The 19,043-nt window shown below is 52.3% G+C and overlaps 1 protein-coding gene across 5 annotated transcripts in view; it reads left to right on the top strand.

Annotated features, from left to right (window-relative positions):
* Positions 1-2,591: 2,591 nt before the first annotated feature.
* Positions 2,592-19,043, top strand: part of NRF1 (nuclear respiratory factor 1) — a 54,652-nt gene continuing 38,200 nt past the window's right edge. Inside the window, exons 1-3 of one of the 5 annotated variants that reach the window (XM_082784763.1) lie at positions 2,592-2,770; positions 14,121-14,352; positions 17,499-17,613. In XM_082784763.1, the coding sequence (XP_082640889.1) occupies positions 14,130-14,352; positions 17,499-17,613 (338 nt within the window). In that variant the 5' untranslated portion in view covers positions 2,592-2,770; positions 14,121-14,129. Of the gene's footprint in view, positions 2,771-8,163; positions 14,004-14,120; positions 14,353-17,498; positions 17,614-19,043 lie in introns of those variants that run through there. The other 4 variants (XM_082784764.1, XM_082784766.1, XM_082784765.1 and 1 more) reach the window with 4 other exon arrangements.

The raw sequence follows: 19,043 nt of genomic DNA, 5'->3' as shown, positions 1-19,043 counted from the left end.
TGCGGAGTTTTCCTAAGAGGGAGAGTCAGTTTGTTCATACTGGGAAAATTTCCCTCTCGAGGCCCCTTTTGGTGCATCCCAAATCAATGTCCACGCCATTCCCTGTCAAGAGCTTTGTGTCCTGTCTTCCCTCTTCTCACAGAAGTGAGTGCTCTTTGAGGGAGAAGAAATGAGCCCGTGTCAGGCCCAGCCAAGCACACTCAGCCACTGCCCTGTAGATGTGCACTTCCACAAGCCCACGGGTTCACCTGCCCACTCCAAACCAATTGGCAACATGTGGCCAGGGAAATATGCAGCCAGATGGGACCCTGGGACGTCACCGTCAGCCATCCCTCTCCCTGAGGCAGCAGCAACTCTACCTACTGCATTCCTGAGCAGCATTTGCCCAACCTGTTCTTAAAACCTACAACAGGGGAGACTCCAGAACCTCCGGAAGCCCGTCCAGAATTCTGCCATCCTACCATTACGGAAGTTTTTTGGTGTCTCATGGGGTTCTACCTTCCTGTGACGTCCAGGGAAGTGACCTTCCTCCTTCCAGCCCACTGCGGGTTACACCGGGCCTGTCGGGTGGCACAGGCCCAGCTCTCCGTGCTTGTGGCCCCGTTCCAAAACTGCTGATTAGCACAAGGGAATTCCACAGCTATTACAGTCCGTGTCAGCTGCCTGCCCGCGCTGGCAGGGCATTACCCTGTCCTCACGGAGCAGCAAGGCCCCACCAAGACCCCTCCACGGCTCTGGAGCAAAAGCTACACTCATCTCAGCAAGTGGTTTAAGTCATCATTGGGCCCAGATCCACATTTTGTACCTACGAGAGACCAACGATGGAAATCCAGGGCACCCCAAACGCGGAGTAACCCAGTCTATGGGCTAAACTGACATTGGTGCAAAAAACAGGTGTTTTTTCCCCCAAAAAAATACACTGTGAGAGCGTGCACGTGGCTGCAGAGCTCCCAGAGAAACGCAGGGGCACTGCAGAGGCAACAAGTGGAGTGTGACTGCAGAGTGGACATTCGATCCCGAGCTGACCTGACACGCATGCCAATTGCCTCGGCTGGCTCTGCAGACGGGGGCACATCTCGGAGAGGTTTTCGCCCTGTGCTTTCTGTAGTCTTGCATCTTCAGATGGTTGTAGCGCGGTCATAACTTCCTGCCTTTACATTTACAATTGCTTTATTGCATCTGTTAATAGGAAAAATTGGTGGCTGCGCTTCGTTCCGCCTATGGGGTGAAGTTATTTCTATATTTGGCTATCGGTTTATACAATTTGAAGAGTGCTGGGAGTGGGTAGGCATGTGAGATACGTCCCATTTCAGAGGGATTGGTATTGCATGCTCCAAGGGAAGCTGTAAAATTCCAGCAGTGGCTATTAGCATAATGAGAAAAATATTATCATTTTTAGTACAGTGACATACCCATGGAAGAGGTTTCTACGAGGCACAGATGGTAGGCTGACGTCCTGAAATTAAAAAAAAAAAATGTATATGCAACAAAAATAAAACCATGATTGCTGTAAAATAAAAGCCGACTGAATTTTTGACCTGCCAGGTCTCTAGCGGAGCGCTTAACGTACATCTAGGATCCTTAAGGAAGGAACATTACTGAAAATATTTTGCTTTCCAGGCCGCTGTAAACCAGATTTTATTCACTTTTCTCTTGAGCACCCGTCCACGTTGCACTTTCCATGCCATTCTTTACTTGAGGAGAACGCGTCTTAAATTTGACAGTTTCGGTCCATCAGTCTGAAGTCCCTCCTTAAGACTCCCTGCTATAAATCGCACATATCTATTTTTTACTATTTTGTACCATTTTTTGGACTACTTCTTCATTTTTTTCCTGTGTTCCAAGTCCTTTACACTTCAGGCTCCCGCTGAAACCACAGGTTGCCCTGGCACGCGGACACCTTCCTGCGACAAGACCACGGTCCCAGTACACGTCTTTGAGCCCTGATACAACAAGAAAACATTAGATTTCACGCATTAGAAAGAGCAGTTTGGGGTCATTTTGTGTTATTTCGAGTTACTTTGAAACCTGGCTCAGCTCAGCAACATGGCTGAGAAACTAGAGTTTAAGGGTGGAGGAGGTGGGGAAACAGAGAGCCAGAATGTCCCCAAAACGCGTTTTTCTGACAGCAAAACACACTTTTTTTTTTTGACAGCAAAACCACCACGGGCAACGCCGAGCCCGGCTCCCCTCAGCCCTTTCCCGCCCTCCTCCCTGAGGCGCGGGGCGACCTCCCCAAGATGGCGCCTCCCCCGTCCCCCCCCCCCCCCTCACCTCATCACCCCCCCCTTTATCCCCACACCCCCCCCACACACCCCCACACCCCCAATCCCCCCCCTCCACCCTTTTTTCCCCCAAATTTCCCAAATCCTTCCTTCTTTTTACACCCCCTCGCCCTCCTCCTCATGGCGGCGGCGCCGCGCTATGACGCCACGCTCCCTCCTCCCCACACCCCCCCCACCTTTTTTTTTTTTTTTTTTTTTTTTTTTTTCCTCCTTCTCCCCCCCCCCCCCTCCTCCTCCTCCCCTCCCTCCCTCCCTCCCTCGGCCTCCTCCTCCTCCTCCTCTCCCTCTCGCCATTGCGGCGGCTCAGGGCTCGAGCCCCGCCGCTTCCTCCCTCCCTCCCCCCCCCGAGGGGGGGCTCCCCATTTTTTTTTTTTTTTTTTTTTTTTTTTTTCTCTCTTCCTTCTCTCTCCCTCTCTCTTCCTCCCTCCCTCCCTCCCGCCGCAGGCTTCCACGGCGCAGGCCCGCCGCAGCGCAGCCGCTCTGAGGTGAGCGTCCTACCGCGCAATCTCCCAGCTCCTCCAGCCCCGGCGCAGCCGCAGCAACGCGGGGGCCCCCACCGGCCGATCCCGGATCCCCCCCCCCTCCGACCCCTTTTCCCCTTTTTCCCCTTCTTTCCCCCCTTTTTTTTATTTTTAAACGCCCTTTCCTTTCCACACCTCACGCCCCGCTCCTCGCCTGGCGGGGCCGCCTTTTTGGTTTTTAGGCCGCGCTAGGCCTCGGGGGGGTGAAGGCGTCGCTGTGGTGTTTTTTGGGGGGTGTGGGGGGGGGGACACCGGGACATGGCCACCCCACAACAACCGGGGGGGGCTGAGGGGAGCCCCCGAGACCCTCAGGGGAGCCCCCGAAGGCCTCAGCCCGGAGCCGGGGGGGGGGGGCACCGGGAGCGCGGCCCCGTTCCCTGCCCCCCCCCCCCGGGTTTTACCTCAGGGCCCCGCTGGAGTTTTCCCCCCTTTTTTCCTCCCTTTTTTCCTCCTTTCTCTCGTTAATTCCCCCCCCTTTTATTTTTTTTCAATCCTAATGGCTTTATATTCCTCCTCCCCGTATTTCTATTTCTTTCCTTTTTCCCTCCCCTTTTTAGTTTTCTTCCTTTTTCCCTCCCCTTTTTTATTTTTTCCCCCGTTTTCCTCCCCGTTTTGAATATTTTCGTTTCCCTCCTTTTTAATTTCCCCCCTTTTTATTTCCCCATTCTTATTTTTCCCCTTTCTCCTCCTTTTTAATATTCTTATTTTTTCTCCCTTTTTAATATTCTCCATTTTTAATATTCTCCCTTTTTAACATTCCCCTTTTTCCCCCTTTTAATTTTTTCCCCCTTCCCCCTTTTAATAATTTTTCCCCCCTTTTAATAATTTTTCCCCCCTTTTAATAATTTTTCCCCCCTTTTAATAATTTTTCCCCCCTTTTAATAATTTTTCTCCTTTCCCCCCCTTTTTAATTTTTTCCCCCTTTCCCCCCTTTTTTATTTTTTCTCTTCCCTTTTTATTTTTTCTCCCCTTTCCTTCACAATTTTATTTTTCTTTTCTCTACCCTTTTAATTTTCCCCCTTTTTCCCACCTATTCCCCCCCCTTTTTAATTTTTTCCCCTTTTTCCCCATTTTTAATTTTCCCCCTCTTCCCTCCATTTTTAATTTTCCTCTCTTTCCCTGCTTTTTATTTTTTCCCATCTCCCCTTTTTAATTTTTCTCTCTTCCCCCACTTCTTATTTCCCCCCTTTTATATTTTAACCCCCCCTTTTATATTTTTACTCCCCTTTTCCCCTCTTTTTATATTTTGACCCCCTTTTCTCCCCTTTTTATATTCCCCCTCTTTCCCCCCTTTTTTATTTTCCCCTTTTTATATCCCCCTTTTTCCCCCTTTTTATATTTCAACCCCTCTTTTCCCCCCTTTTTATATTTCCCCCCTTCACCCCTTTCCTAAATTCCCCCCTTTTTATTCCCCTCCTTTTTTACATTCTCCCCTTCCCCCCTTTTTATTTTCCTCCTTTCCCCTCTTTTTATTTATTTATTTATTTATTTATTTTTTACAACTTTTTCCCCCTTTCCCCCCCTTACCTCCCCCTTCCCCCCTTGGGATCTCCCCCTGCCCTAATGCCCCCTGCCCGTCCCTCCCCATCCCGCTGGGGCTCAGCAGCGCACTCGGGGGGCTCATCCCTGTGGGTTTTGGGGCCGTGATCCTTAGCAGAATTTGGTGTTTTACCCCAAAAAGGGCCCTACAGGTGTGCTTTGTGCTGCCAGCCAGGCTGGATGGACGCGGGCATTTGCCCTCCCGGTTTTGCTGGGGACACCACGGCTTTGGGGTCACCCGCACCACTGTTGCTCGTCCTTACAAGCTGTGGGATTGCTTTTACGGTGTCTGAATGCTGGGGGAATGGGTGAAAGAGAAAGCGTTTGTCATTTTTTTCTGTGTTTGTGGCCAAACTGGGAGCAAGAGGCTTTCCCTCGAGGGGCACGAGGGAGAGCCTGCTGCTCGTGGTGCTGCTGGAAGGGCTGGGATCTCCCCCAGCTCTTCCTTTAGGGTTTTTGATCTCATCCATCGAGGGGAAGCATTACAGAGGGGTGTTTATAGTCGTGGATGGGGACCTTGGTGTTTCTGGAGCCCTGATGTGAAGGTCCTGGCACAAACCAGACCCTGGGTGGGTACGGGATGAGCCGGGGGGTGCCCCTTGCAGGCAGCTCTTTGCTCCAGGGCATTATTTATGGTGCTGCCACGCTTCGGTTCGCAGCTTTCCGGGATAAAAACCCCACAACCGCTCGCCTGCGCTTTCACACCTGGGGTATTTTGCCACGAGGACGGCTCCAAGTGTTGGAATCTGTTGCTCGGGAGCCTGAATCGTTTCTCGTAGGCTTTCAAACAGCTCAGTCACCTCTGGCAGGCTCAAGCCCGGGAGATCTCAGCCTCGTGGGTGAAAATCGAGACAAAAACGAGTGCAGGAGCTTGGGGTGAGCACTGGGGCAGCCCCATAGCACAAATCCTGCTTCAGCTCCAACTTCTGCTGCCGTGTGCGTAGGTCCATAGAAAAAACCTATAATTTATATTTCTTTTGTGCACCTGATGCTCAGTGCGTGGGTTATTTAATTAATTAACTTCGGAATAGAGGCCTCGGTCTGCGTAACGAACTTAGGGCATGTGGGGGGCATCGTGCTGCTTTCACCCCATGAATAATGACTTCAGAAGCAAACGGTGCTGATGTGGATGATCCCAGTGAGCTCCCAAGTCCTCCAAGCATCCGTGGACGGGCCGTGAAGCAGCACCACGAGCGTCTCCTCTCTGCTTCCACCCATTTTTCAGCTTCCACCAGGAGCACTCGGCCCCGGGCGAAGCTTTTCGGGCCCTCCTGGGGCTTTGCTGTCGGCAGGGGCGTTGGGAAGAGCCTCAGTTAAAGGGCGACCCCAGAGCCCCGTTCTCTTTTTTGGGTTTTCAGCCTTTTTTTTGGAGATTTTTCAGCCCATTTCCACATTTTTCAGCCCGTTTCCACAAATTTTTGTCCCATTCCAAGCCCAGAGGTGGGAAAACCCAAAACATTTCCCCTCCCGAAGCTCGCCTTTCGCTCCGAAGCCACCGAGTAGCCCAAAAAGGAACGATTCCCGCCCGCCGTTCGTTACGTAGCCGCCTAATTAAACTCATCAAACAGGGATGACTCCAAAAGCCTTGGGAAACTTCCCCCTTGTCTGGGTCAGAAATAATTGCGAGACCACAGCCCCGGAGCCTCCCGTGCCGTATTTACGTTGCGACATCCTCTGTGCTGTGTGGATGAATTCCCCCCCGTGAGTTTATTTTGGGCTTCAGCCTTGGATCCTCCCGCCCTGCTTGGCCACGGAGAGGATCCTCGTGCTCCCAGGTCCTCATCCTGAAGGGAAAAGGGCTCGTGATGCTGAAAAAAAAAGCCGAAGAGCTCTAAAACGCAAGGCACGGCAGCGATTAAATCTCGTGTTGCCTTTTTGGTGCTGTTTTTTAATTCCTTGCTCTCCAGTCCAGCCCCACCTGCGAGGAAACCGGCCGCGTGGTGAGCGCAAGGCGTGGAGGTGGCCACGTTTGTGGCTCTTTCTCAGTCCCATGGAGGGAAAGAAATTCAAGCCAGAGCTTAAATCCAGCACGCAGGGAAATCTTTGAGGCTGTAGGTGCAGCCTCTTGGAAAATTCAGATCCTCGTCATCCTGGGAGCTTGGAGGAGCGTCTCTGAATGGGGCAGAGCGCACGGCTGCCTTCCTCCGGCTGGAATATCCCGCAGAGGGTGTCAGAGGCTGTGTCTGGAGGCCCTCACGTGCACAGCTCCTCCTCTTGAGCAGCTTTTGGGAGAAGAAAGGAGGAAAAAAGCTTAGAGTAAGATTTGTAAAAGAAGGGTTTTCTTCGTGCGTGGTTCCCCTCGGCGTGAGGACGGAGCGCTGGCTGTTAATTACAAAGCCCCATCAGCTGGAGAGGGGCTAACTCGGTTGAGATGACTTCTGGCTGCGCCGTTTGGAGTGAAATATTTCGGAATTGGGGTTTTTGAGTGGTTTTGGGAGCAGCAGGGTGCGTGCGTTGATGTGGTGCCACCTCTGAGGGACCGCGTCCTGCAGAGCGTCGCAGCGGGGTCAGCTCTGCCCCAGGCGTTCCTCGTGGATGCTGGGGGGAAGAAATACAATGAAATTACCTAAAATTTGGGAGAAAAACAGGAGAAATAGGCAGATCTGGCAGTGGTTGGTGCTACAGATGTGAAGTTAAACCGTAGGAAGGGCCAGCTGCTGATCACAGCGCCCGTTGCAGGATGAGTGGCCTGTCTCGTTTCCAAACGATGCCTTTCAGCAGAAACTTCAGCAAATAGGAGCTCGAGCTCCTAATAAATGTGTGCAAAATCCCTTTTCTCTCTCTTCTGGGCAGCGTTTCCCGCAGCGAGATGTGTTTGTTCTTCTAGGTGATGAGCTGGTGACGGAACGAGCGCAGTAAGGGAGGGCGTTTGGGTTGGTTTCCTAGAATTCATGGTTTTTAGGACTTTTTTAATGCCGCAACTGGTCGTGTAGGGATTGCGTTTCCACCCTAATTAAAAGGCTAATTGTATCGTGCCACGGGGGGACGCTGTGGAACGAGGGCTGGGTGGTTTCAGTCCCTCTTAGAGCTCGAGTTGCCGCGTCTCAGCTGACCTGTGGCTGCTGTCCTCGTGCTGCCGTGAGCCAGCATGAAAAAAAGCCTTAACTTCGGTCCTGATGGGACAGGTAAAAGCTGAAATCCGTGATTTTGCCATCGTGGAGGGTGTGCACGGGGTCAGCCCTGGGCAGCCTGCCCTGCCTGAAGCCTTGCACCTCTTTGGAGTGCCACGAGCTTCGCCAGGTTTTGTTGCACCAAGGTTCAGGCCGGCAGATTCTCTCCGTGAGCGAGGGGAGAGCGTTTCCCACAGCCACAGGCCTCGTGCACTTACCTGAGGGAGGTAACAAGATATCAATCAGTCTCTCTCCTGATTAATGGCATTGTTTTCTTATCGAACCTGCAGTCCCCTGGGAGGAAGGGTGTTGTGCCTGTCGGAAAGGTGAACGTGTGGCTGATGCCAACGCAGCGTGATGATGGACACGATGGAGAGGGCTCCATCCACTATCCTGAATCCAAAACCTACTTTTAGGGAGGATGGGAGAGCCTCTTTCTTTTTCTCCCTCCTCAGAAGAGGCAGGGGGAGGTCTGGGCTGTGCCTGGCCGTGTGTGGTGGTGGAGCCACGAGAGGTGTCGCTTCCCATGGAGCTGTGAGCTCCACCTGGAAGTGGTTTTGGAAATAATTCGGGTGAGCTCTGTGCCCCTGCGAGCCAGGCTGGACGGGGATGGCCGCGTTTCACTAAATATGATGCTCAGGCAGCGATCAGCTCTGGTCCCAGCTCCTGGAGGCTGTCCTCCAGCCCTCAGCTAGGGGCTGGCAGCTCCTCCAACACAGGACCTGTCAAAAACGGGCCATTTTTGGCCGCTGCAGGCTGCTAGACACGAGGCTAGCGAGGTTTGGGTGGCCAAAGCATGATTTTCTTGGTCTGCGTTTCCGGGTGAGGTTAATTCCTCCCGGTGAGCGCAACCTCCAGAGTCTGCTGCGGGGATGCTGAGGGGACCGGGAAGCGTCTACGAGCCTTAAAATCTGCACAGAGGGCTTCGTGCCAGAAGAGCAAAAAGCAGCGCCAGGCAATTTCAGATGTACAATTACACCCAAACAGGGCTTTATTTTATTAGTAAATGGCGGATGATTAATTTCCCCCTGGATCATTTTTCACTTAGGAATTATTCCAGGCCGTCTTCGCAGGGAGTCTAGAGTTTATCTGGAGGTACAGCGGCGGTTCGAAATAGCTTTTTAAACAAAACCTTGGGTGGTAAGTGCATAGGAAGTGCTCTTTAATCTGATTTCACGCGTGCAGGATACCACACGGCAGTTTGCTGACGAGCTCCCCATCGCCTCGGCCCGGATCACCAAAGGTATTTGAGATTTCCCCCCTTAGGTGACGGTCACGGTGGCAGGAGGAGTTGTTCCAGCTTCAAGCAGTTTCTTTCTCCCCTAATTTTTGGAATAAAGGTTGGCCACGTGCTCTGCTGGACCCGCTGCTGCAAAAAGCCCCGGGTCTGGGGAGCGAGGCTCCACGTGCCGGCATTTCGGAGACCTTCCCCCTGCGACCCTGCAGGGGATGGTGCTGAGCATCGTGGCGCTTAGCCAGCACACCCCGTGGCTCCCCTCCAAGCTGGGAGAAGGAGAAAAACCGAGCAGCAAACGGCTCCGAGCTGCTGGAGAGGCCTCTTTCCTCGCAGAGGTGCTGCTGGATGCCCAAACACCCGCGGAGCTGCCACGCGGGATTTAGCAAGCCCAAGATCGCAGCGGCCCCGTGGCTTCCCCGCTCCACAATAGCCCCCCGAGAACAAAAGTGCCACTGTGGTGCTGGGTGTTCAATGCAGAGCGAGCCATTTATTTACAGGAGAGGCTTGAAGCCATTAAGGGTGTATTAAACTCCAGATGCTTGTCGGCTTCACAAACACGCACAAAAAAAAAAAGAAGAGTGGAAGAAAGGGAAGGAGGTGTTGCGCGTTTTCTGGAAGAAATCAGCTCCCCGAGCATGGAGCAGCCTTCCGCTGAAGTTAAAGCCACGAGGAGGGTGCCCGGCTTGAATAATGACAGATTTTTAAATATTTTTTTCCTTTTTTGAACTGGTTTTGAGACGGGGCCGTGTGGTGCCAGACGGCGAAGCGCGACGTGCCGGTTTTCCGTGCGGAGCAGGGCTGGCGATAAGGAGCTGAGCGCAGCGAGGGGATCAGCCCGAAAATGGGTTAGGAAAGAAGGGGGGAAAAAAAACAAAACAACACAACAGGAGTGGTTCTGTTCCTTTGAAACAAATTAGGAAACGAGCCAGGGGGATTATTGGGGAGATTATTGGTTTGTGAAACTGGCCCTGTGTTGGTTAAGCCCTCTAAATTAACTTCAGGTGGGTCTGTTGCTACCTAGCAGGCTGAGTTATGCCTTAGTGAAGAAACAGCTCGTGCTGGGGAGAGCTGTGCCTCTGCGGGTGCTGCTGCAGCCTCACACCCTTAGGTGTGGGGTTGGGGTGACAGGAGGAGGATGAGGAGCAGCCTGGTGCCGGCTGCCTCGCTCTTTCAGGGCTAGGAGCTGATGCAAGCTGATTGCCCCTCTTCTTCGCTCGGTACTGCTTCCCACGGCGTCTGGTTTGCTGCTTTATTGTCCAAATTTCAGCTCTTTTCAGCAATTCAAGGCCAATTCTTCGGAGAGCACCAGGTGGGTCGCGTAACCCAGCGTTTTTGCTCTGTCTTCCTGCTAAGAGGAGGAGAGGGTTGGTGTAAAACAAGTACAGGGCCAGCACCCAGCGCTGGAAAGGCTAACGAGTCTATTAAACGAGGGAACTGCTGACACTGATTGCTCATCAAGTGCCTTCTGATAAAATGTGTGCCCCTAAACAGGGGAAAATCCAGGCACTGGCAGCTTCCAGTCCTGTGCTTACCCTGTACAGCAAGGTGTAAGGCCAGCCCCTGCGCCTCGATGCTCTGCAGCTGCCGTTTCGTCCTCCCCATGATCCCTCCCCAGTGGTTTCGCATCCATTCTAAAATCATTTCACCTGCCAAAAGCGTCAGACCCAGGAGCTCGTTAGTTCCTGGTCAATCTGAGCAGGGTTTTGGGTGAGCTGGAATAAAAAACCAGCCACCCGATGTGAAATGCTGGGGGAATTCGGGATGCTCGCCTCGGTGCTGGCTGTCTGCAGCACCCGGAGTGCTCTGAAGGATAAAAATAAGCTCGGGCCACGTCTGGTAAGGGTTTTTCCAGCCGGGCTGGCGTGCCTCCTCAGTTTGTTCTGGTGTGGACACTTTATTTTTGGCTCAGTAAAGCGCCCGTGTGGCCACATGAAACTTGGTAGAGGAGAGCTCCAGCGGGGCAGCTCGCGTGGTTTGGGGTCGAGCTGGTTCCTTCGCTTTATGTCCACACCACAGATGGCAACAAGTGGACGAGACCTCTGTTTTAACCTGCCTGGTGTTGAGTTTAATGTAGAATTCATGGGCTTTGTGTTCAGTTTCTGCTGTTTTCTGCTGTTTTGGGTTGCTCTGCTCCTCCTGTGCCTGATTTTCTTCCAGCTCTGGTACCAGCAGCCACCGATGGCGCAGCAGAAGGACCCCGGCACGGTCACGAAGCCTCAGCGGAGGGCTTTGTCCTCATAATTTTTTTTTAAGCACTTTACATGACTATAAAAAGACTTCTGGCTGCCGACCAAGGCTTCTGGACTGAGCTACAACCACCAGGAGATGTCTTAGCAGGCATCGTTGTGCTGTGAGGGTTTCCTTACACCCGAAACTGCTCCCGTTGATGGGGTACGACGGGAATAAACACGGCTTGTCTGGAACGGTGAATAAATGAAATAAATCCGTAATTTGGTAATGGTCAGCAGGAGCTTCAGGTGAGGTGCCTGCTCCCAAAGCCTGAGTGTCAGGAACCCTGCAGGGATACTGTGAGTATGTGAAGAATACAAGCAACTATGTGAGGTTTCAACACAGTTTTGAGGCTTTTCCCCTTCGGTCTGCGATTTTGGGGACGTTTGGGAGCTTTCTGGAAGGAAAACGTGCGGAGAGGAAGAGCGTAGAGGTTGGAAAAGTAGAGAGCCTGCATCCAGTGAGGTCAGCTGTCAGGTTAAACGGGAAATAATTCCAATTATGACTTGGTAACGAGTTAAAGGAGCTCGTGGCATTGCTGTGTGTGCAAAAGGGGGGGACCAGGAGGACCCCAGGTGCCCCCAGCCTCAGCCAGGCCGCATTTCTAGGACTTTATTAGATCTGGTTGGAATCGAGTGGGCTTCACCTCGACATAATCACTGTGCCCATGAGAAGCACTGCTCGGCGACCCCTGCTGACTCAAGAACACGTGGCTCAGCGTCTTCCATCTACGACCAGTTTTATTTATAAATTTATTTATTTATTTTTTATTTATAAGCATGGTGGCATTTTGAGTGGTGTCAAGGGTAGAGTGCCTCGATCCGAGCACCTTTCCTCCTAAAGAAAGCGGTGCCTGAAGCATCAGCCACCTCGCAGGCTTGTTTGGGTGCAGCACTTTGCTTATATTCTGCTAATCTTACACTTTTTTTTATTTAAATAGCAAGTCCCTGAAGTTGTTTGGCACCACGGAGCAAGCAGCAGCGTGCCCTTGCAGGAAACCCTGCCCCGCTGAGCTGCTCCATTCGGGTTTGGTGTGAAATCTCCGCCACGCTCCCCCCGTTTTTCCCTGGCAATGGCAAAATAAGGCCCTGGGAGGAAGATTATGGATGATTTATTTCAACCAGAGAATTTCACTTTGCTTCCACGTGCGTCGGCATCTTGGGCCCTGCGTTTATGGAGGTCTTTGGCTCGCTGTTTTGGGGTGTTTCTGGCATTATGGTCTGGCTTGTAGGGAGGGCTGGACAACAGCATCCAGCTCCGTTGGCCTGTTTATGGCAGATTGTGAGCTTGGGAGCACAGCTCTCTGGTTTTAATCACTCTCCCTTGAGCTGGGGCTCTCAGACCAGCCTCACCTCAACGTTTAGGGTATTTCTGTGCACTACAGCAATGTGGGCACCCCGAGGATGAAAATCCTACATAAATACCTGCAGTTCCCTTCTGCTTCCACCCCACTGCGTTGGAGGATGCCAAATTAACGGGGTCAGCTCTGGTGCTGCACAAGGGAGAGCCTTCGTTTCACGTGCCTCTTGTTATTAGAGGTGTGTAGGAAAGAAACCAGCCCTACAGACACAAAGTAAAGGGATTCCGTGCCCCGGATCCTTTTCTGTGAGCCGTGAACCCACAGCATCAAAGCTGGAAGCCTCCGTGGTCGCTGGAGGGAGGCTGGTGCTTCGTGAGGAGTTGGCCATGCTCTGGATTCTTGGCCAAGCAGACAGCATCGAGCAGGGTGAGTCGCTTTGGAGAGCGTCTTCGACTTTTTTGGGGAAGTTCAGTGACTTTTTGGGAAGATCTGGGTGGATTTCTTCGTGTTGGTAAGCAAGAAGCCGTGCCGAAATGTCTTCAGAAGACAGAGGAAGAACGAACGTTGTGTGCGTGGATGAGGAGCTCCTCCTAAAGCCTGGGGTCTGCTGGCTGGGGAGCTCTCCATTGAACTCGTTGTCCTGCTGAGCTGCCCGTGGCCTTTTCAGGAGGAACGGGGCGGTTGCAAACATCTTGGCCAACTGGAAAAGCCCTCAGGAGGTGATGGATTGCAGCCAGAGGTAGGGCAGGATCGACACGCGTTGTGTTGTCGTGATGTGCGGGGAGTCAGCTGCAGAAAATGGTTTTGGGAAGGGTCCTGTTCTGAGCGTGGGGCTCTCTAAAATAATCGCACGCCTGGTTTGGGTGTCTTGGAGCTGGAAATACCTTTGGAAGAGCTGTTCTGTGCCCATTGCATTCGGTGTGCTGAGGTACAAAAGGCATCCCAAGGCACCTGGAAACAAGCCTGTGGAAATCAGCTAGTGATGAGGGGAAAATCTGGAAAATCTGCCACTTTTCAGCTCCTTGGTTAGGGGATTTAGGTAGAAATAAATGCATCTGAGGACCGCCTGCTTCCCACCTTGTCTGTTTTTCTGTTTCTTGTCTAGACTACGGCAACCAGGTCCTGGCTTCTGAGCTTGTGCTGCTTAAAAGCTGCTGCAAAAGATGCCACGGCCTTGGATGTGCCTTCTCCCTTTTTCCTCTCTCCTAAATCGAGTACAAGACTCTGATTCTCTCTTTTGGCCTCTTGCCTTCCACTCAATTTGTGAGCTGTCTCCCATTCTCCTCCGTTTCTTCCACGGAGTGTCCCACACTTGTAATCGTCTCTTGCAATATCTCAAGTTTTGTTCCTTCTGCATTTTTGCCAAAATAACCTTGGCCAAGTGCTCTTCCTCCTGGTCCCCTCGTTCCTGCCATTGCGTTGCGTGGTGGTCGTGATGATGTGGTGTTGTTTTTTTTTGTGGTTGTATTTTGCCCGTTGATTATCTTGATAACAAGATACCAAAAGCTTTAGAGAAGCTGAGTGTGAGGCTGGAGGAGCTGGGCTGAGCACTGCCGCTGAGCATCTCCCCTTACAGCTCACCCCTGGAGAGGCAGAACTGAGCTGGGTGTGCAGGGCTCCTCACCTCGGGGTTACCAGGTCCATAAAAACCTTTCCTGCAGTGAAGATGCCTGTGGGTGCTGTGGGTGCTGTTTGGAAGCAGTGATCTTCTCCAAACGCTTCAAGTTCCTCTTCTTCCTCCTGGCACAGTTATTTCCCTCCTGCAGGAGGCCACGGGGGGAGGTAACCTCTGTTCCCTCCTGCTCCCCCAGCAGGCTCAGAAACCTCCTCCTGCCCTCATTTATGGCACGTCAGTGTCCCTAACGCCTCTCCTGTCTTTTTTTTTCCTCCCCCTGACAGCCTCTATTGATGGAAGAACACGGGGTGACCCAAACGGAACACATGGCCACCATCGAGGCCCACGCGGTGGCCCAGCAGGTGCAGCAGGTCCACGTGGCCACCTACACGGAGCACAGCATGCTGAGCGCGGACGAGGACTCGCCCTCTTCCCCCGAGGACACCTCCTACGATGACTCTGACATCCTCAACTCCACGGCTGCCGACGAGGTCACGGCTCACCTGGCTGCAGCAGGTAACGCCCGCGGGATGCTCGGCGTTGTTCCCCTGATGCCGTGCTCGTACAGAGGTCCCAAACGGCATTTTTTGGGGGGCCAGGCGATCTTTTCACCCCTCAGAGCTGGAAGGAAGCTCTGAGAGCGATCCCTTGCCAGCCCTGCTGCTTGCTTGGATGTTGCTGAGCCGAGCCACGTCGCCTGGGCGGTGTGTGCTGGGAATAAGAGGTTGGTTTGTACAGTGCAAAGGCCCCTAGTACATCCTGCCTCCAAAATGAAGCTAAAATACCAAATATATCAAAGACCAAGCTTATTTCATCCCCACGTAAACAACAGCCAAAATAATCCAACAGTGCCACGCATTTCTGCATAGCCGGGAAGCTCAGAATTTAGGGCTTTCCCAAGGAGATGCCACAACTGGTGCTGGCGTATCTGGAATGGAAAAATATTTCAGGATCACCTGCTCCTTCCAGCAAAGCCCCTGCCAAATACCCTCAGCGTTTGCCCTGTAGTGAATCTACCCCCCTAGTAGAAAAATGCAGTGATAAATAAGCACTTGCCAACCCCATAGCTGAGGAATAAAGCTCCTGACCTGCTTGATGGCACCCGTGAAGTTGTGGAAGGCAGCTAAAAGTGTGTCAGCACTCCTAGGTGCAGCGAGCGTCCCTGCTAAGGGGTGTACAGCCACGCTGAGCAATGAACCCTTGCTATAAACAGCTTTGAGGGGAAGACTTGCCTGTAGGTTGTCTTAACAAGTAAGTAAAACCTCCTGGAGTCCCTGTAGAGAGTTGTGAAAAGGCAAAAATGTTCCTGGAGAAGCTTTTCTGCGCTTGTATGACACGAGAGGAGGTGGATCACGTGCGTTAAAGAAGAGCAGATACAAATGGAGAGGAGATGTTTGAGTAGAGGTTACTGGCAGGGGTTTGAAACTTGTACAGAAGTTTCAGGGCTGGGAAACTGCTGCCACCTCTGGGAGCCGGGCTGCTGCTGCTCGTGGGCATCTGCCACTTTTGAAAGTATCCTGAAACCACCCCAAATTTGGGAAGTAAACTTGCCCTCGTCCCTTCCCTTCATCCTAGATCCCGAAGAACTCCTCTGCTTTGCTTGCCCGTCGCGTGGTGCTTTTCTGGTTAAGTTCTGCCAGGATTTCTGATTTTTGCCTCCTCCCATCTGCACCTTTGCCTGTCCCTTTGCTGTAGCTTTCTGCTGCGGCACCACCATGTGGGTCTGACTGCCCAGCTGCTGCTTTGGTAGTGAAACCCCAAACCTGACTCTAATTCAGGTCTCCTGCCCTTCTCTAACCCGTGCTACCACCAGCCCTTCCTCCCCAGCACACCAAAGCCTGGCCCCCTGCTTTGTCACACCTTAACATTCATTTCTGATCCATTTCTGCTCTATTTACTTGACACCTTCCCAGCTTTATTTTCCCTGAGGTTGGGCTGACACCCTGACGTGAAATCTGCTTGAGCTCTGCTGTGCCTGCACGTTCACTCTCGCAGCCTCGTGGTCCTGAGTGCTGCCCCGCCGAGCATCCCAGTCCCTTTGCTTATTCTTTCTGCAGTCTCAACTCTTGCAAATTTTTGGTTTTCCTTTCCAGCAGCCTGCCAAGCCCAGCAGGAGGTTGCAGGAGGGTCTTGCTGGGTGTGGGCAGCAGGCAGCAGCCTGGCCCCGACTCTCCCAGCCCAAAACCTGCACACATCACAGCTTCTTTGCAGCCAGTGTTTCTCCATTCCCCCAAATCAACGTTTTTATCCTTTTTTTCCCCCACACAGGACAACAGAACACTGCAGGGCTTGGTGTACCCGTGGCAGGTAGCACTCTGGTCACTCCTGCTCACCAAAAACGGGGTGGCAGTGCCAGCCCTGAGCCGTGTCCTAGAGAAAACGCTGACACCTGGCACTGCTCTGGTGCCATGGGTTTGGTAGCAAAGGGCTTCCTGCCCCAGTGGCTGAATCTTTGTCAAGCACAAAGGTGCCGAGCTTTTGGGCCACCTGATGGGGTCTTTGTCCTCTGACACGTGGAGAAAACACTCAGAGCACCTGTGGGGGCTGCTCGGGAGTCAGAGGCAAGTCCTGGAGCCTGTGTTAGAGGCCATGAGATGGCTGATAGAAGCCCAATTCACTGCGTGGCACTTGGCTCACCTGGTAAATCCAGCACAAGAAGGACAAGGACCTGTTAAAATGGGTCCAGAGGATGCCACGAGGGTGCTGCAGGGGCTGGAGCCCCTCTGCTGTGGGGCCAGGCTGAGGGAGCTGGGGGTGCCTGGAGAGGAGAGGGCTCCGGGGAGACCTCATTGCAGCCTTCCTGTACCTAAAGGGGGCTTAAAGGAAAAATTGAGGGAGATTTTTTTATAAAGACGTAATAACAAGGTAAGAGGTAAGGGTTTTAACCTGAAAGAGGGGAGATTAGGTTAGATTTAAAAAGAAATTCTTTATTATGAAGGTGGTGAGGCCCTGGCCCAGGCTGCCCAGAGGAGCTGGGGGTGCCCAAGGCCAGGCTGGATGGGAAATTGTACCCATGGCAGGGATTGGGACTGGCTGGGTTTGTAGGGTCCCTTCCAACCCAAACCCTTCTGTGATTCTATAATACTTTATCTAACTTAATCAGCTTCCCATTACACAGATTGTCCGAACTGTGACCATGAATAGCTCTGCCCTGCCGTGGTCCCCGCTGTGCTTCAGGGCCCGTTGTGGGACGCTGCCACTTACCGAGGATTTACCATTTCTCTCCCTTCAGAGCTGGTTTTTAATCCCCAGGGAAATCCCTAGGCCCCTAACGCTGCAGCTGAGGTGGCTGAGCAGGATTCCTGGCTCTGTACCAGGCATCTCCTCACCTGCTGTCGGGATCTCCTCGATTGCAGTTGGCTGTTTAAGATCCTGGAGTGCTTGAGTTCTTTGGTGTGTTTAGAAAATATGTAATTGCACAATTGGAAACAGAATTTTGGAGTAAAATATGTGACTTTCACCTGAGACTGAGCTGGGCTTGCCAGTCTGGAGAACTGGAGACCCTTTTGATGAACTCGTTGATGCTGAGAGGAGGGAGCTCAGGGGATTTGGGGTCACCTTGATATGGGGGAATGCCCCTGAGCTGAGCCCTTAGGGCTGTCCCTGGGGGGCCAGGTCCCAAGCTGTGCGTGCTGATTCATCCTCTGTGGTTTGATTTCCAGGCCCCGTGGGGATGGCAGCGGCCGCTGCGGTGGCAACGGGTAAGAAACGAAAGCGACCCCACGTTTTTGAATCCAACCCCTCGATCCGCAAGAGGCAGCAGACGCGTTTGCTACGGTAAGGACTCCTGCCTGCACCCTGGCACCTAGTTCTGCCTCCTCGATCTGCTCCCAGTGCCTTCGGTGACAAAACCACGTGCTGCCCACAAGTCCTCCAAGCTTGAGGAGCCTGGGGCATCTCACCTGGAACCCACGAGCTGTATTTTAACTGGGGGAAATGGCTCAAATCGCTGTTTTGCTCATTTTTACCGTGGTGTTCTGATCACTGGGGCTGACGTGACCGTTGTGGTGACTGACCCAGCCTGTAGTTTACACAACTGAGGGGAGATGCCCATTAAAGCTGATCCCGACCCTCTTTGGCTTTAAAAGCTGTAGAACTCTGTGGGCAGAAGCCCCTGTAGCCCTTGGGGTGCTGCACCACGAGTGCTCTGAGCGTGTCTGCCCACCTGATGGCCACCGAGGAGCACTGGTGCTGGAGTGACTTCTGCAAGCCTCTGAAGGCCACCTGCAATTCTGTCCTTAGGAAACATCTCTAAATATTGGCTGGTACTGCTCAAAACATTTTGGAAGAAGACAATTTTTGCTTTTTAAACTGTTCTGGCCTTAATTGGGTTGTATCAAAGAAGCTGGTGTATTTGTCAGCCTCTGGTACTTGCTGCCTTCCTCCTGCATACACGCTGAGCACCCTGAAGTAATGAAGGCCAGAGTCACCTTTTTCTTCCCCTCCTTGTAAAGCTGGTGAGAAATTAAGTTGGTTTTCTTATATTCTGCTTATTCACCTGCTGAGTCCTACAACACCCTTTGCACGTGACCAAAATGGAGAGAAATACAGCAGGATTAGCATTAAATAGTATTTCCTGGGAGCAGGCTCCCTTTCTCTTTGTAGCATCATTTCATTTTTCCTTCCCCCACCTCTGCTGACTCAGCCACGTTTGTGCAATGTTTTTGGAGGGTGAGTTTTTTCATCTCTTGAAATGGGAACAATTTATTTTAAAAGGGACTCCTCTCCAAAGAATTACTTTTCCTTTCGCACAGCAATTTCATTTTCCTACGTGTAAAACACCAACAAAACGCATAATTTCTGTGCACTCTCACCAGTTTAACGTGTCTGTGTAAACACCAAGCACCGGCGTGCAGCAGGTGGGAGGTTGGTGCCTGATTCTGGGATCTCTGCAGAGCTGGTGCTGGTTCTTTGGCAACGTGTCTGCTGCTAGCAGCAGGCTCTGAAATGACCAGGACAGAAACTAAAATGTCATTTTATGGCCGTGCTCACGTCACCTGGTGGTAGCTGCTGCTTCTCCCCTGCTTAACGAGGTTCTGCCAAAGTTTCTGACACGTTCCCTTGTGTTGCTTGGAAGTTAATAAGAGGAGGAAAGCCTGATGGAACATTTTCTTCCTACAGAGAGCTCATTCCAAGGGGACCTGCTGATGTGGCAGGTGTTGGAGTACGTGGGTTCCCTGTGCTTAGCTGTTGCAATATTTCTGGTT

This window comes from Aythya marila (genome assembly GCF_965140915.1).
Source record: "Aythya marila genome assembly, chromosome: 1".
Lineage (NCBI taxonomy): Eukaryota > Metazoa > Chordata > Aves > Anseriformes > Anatidae > Aythya > Aythya marila.
This window is presented reverse-complemented; position numbering and strand designations above follow the sequence as displayed.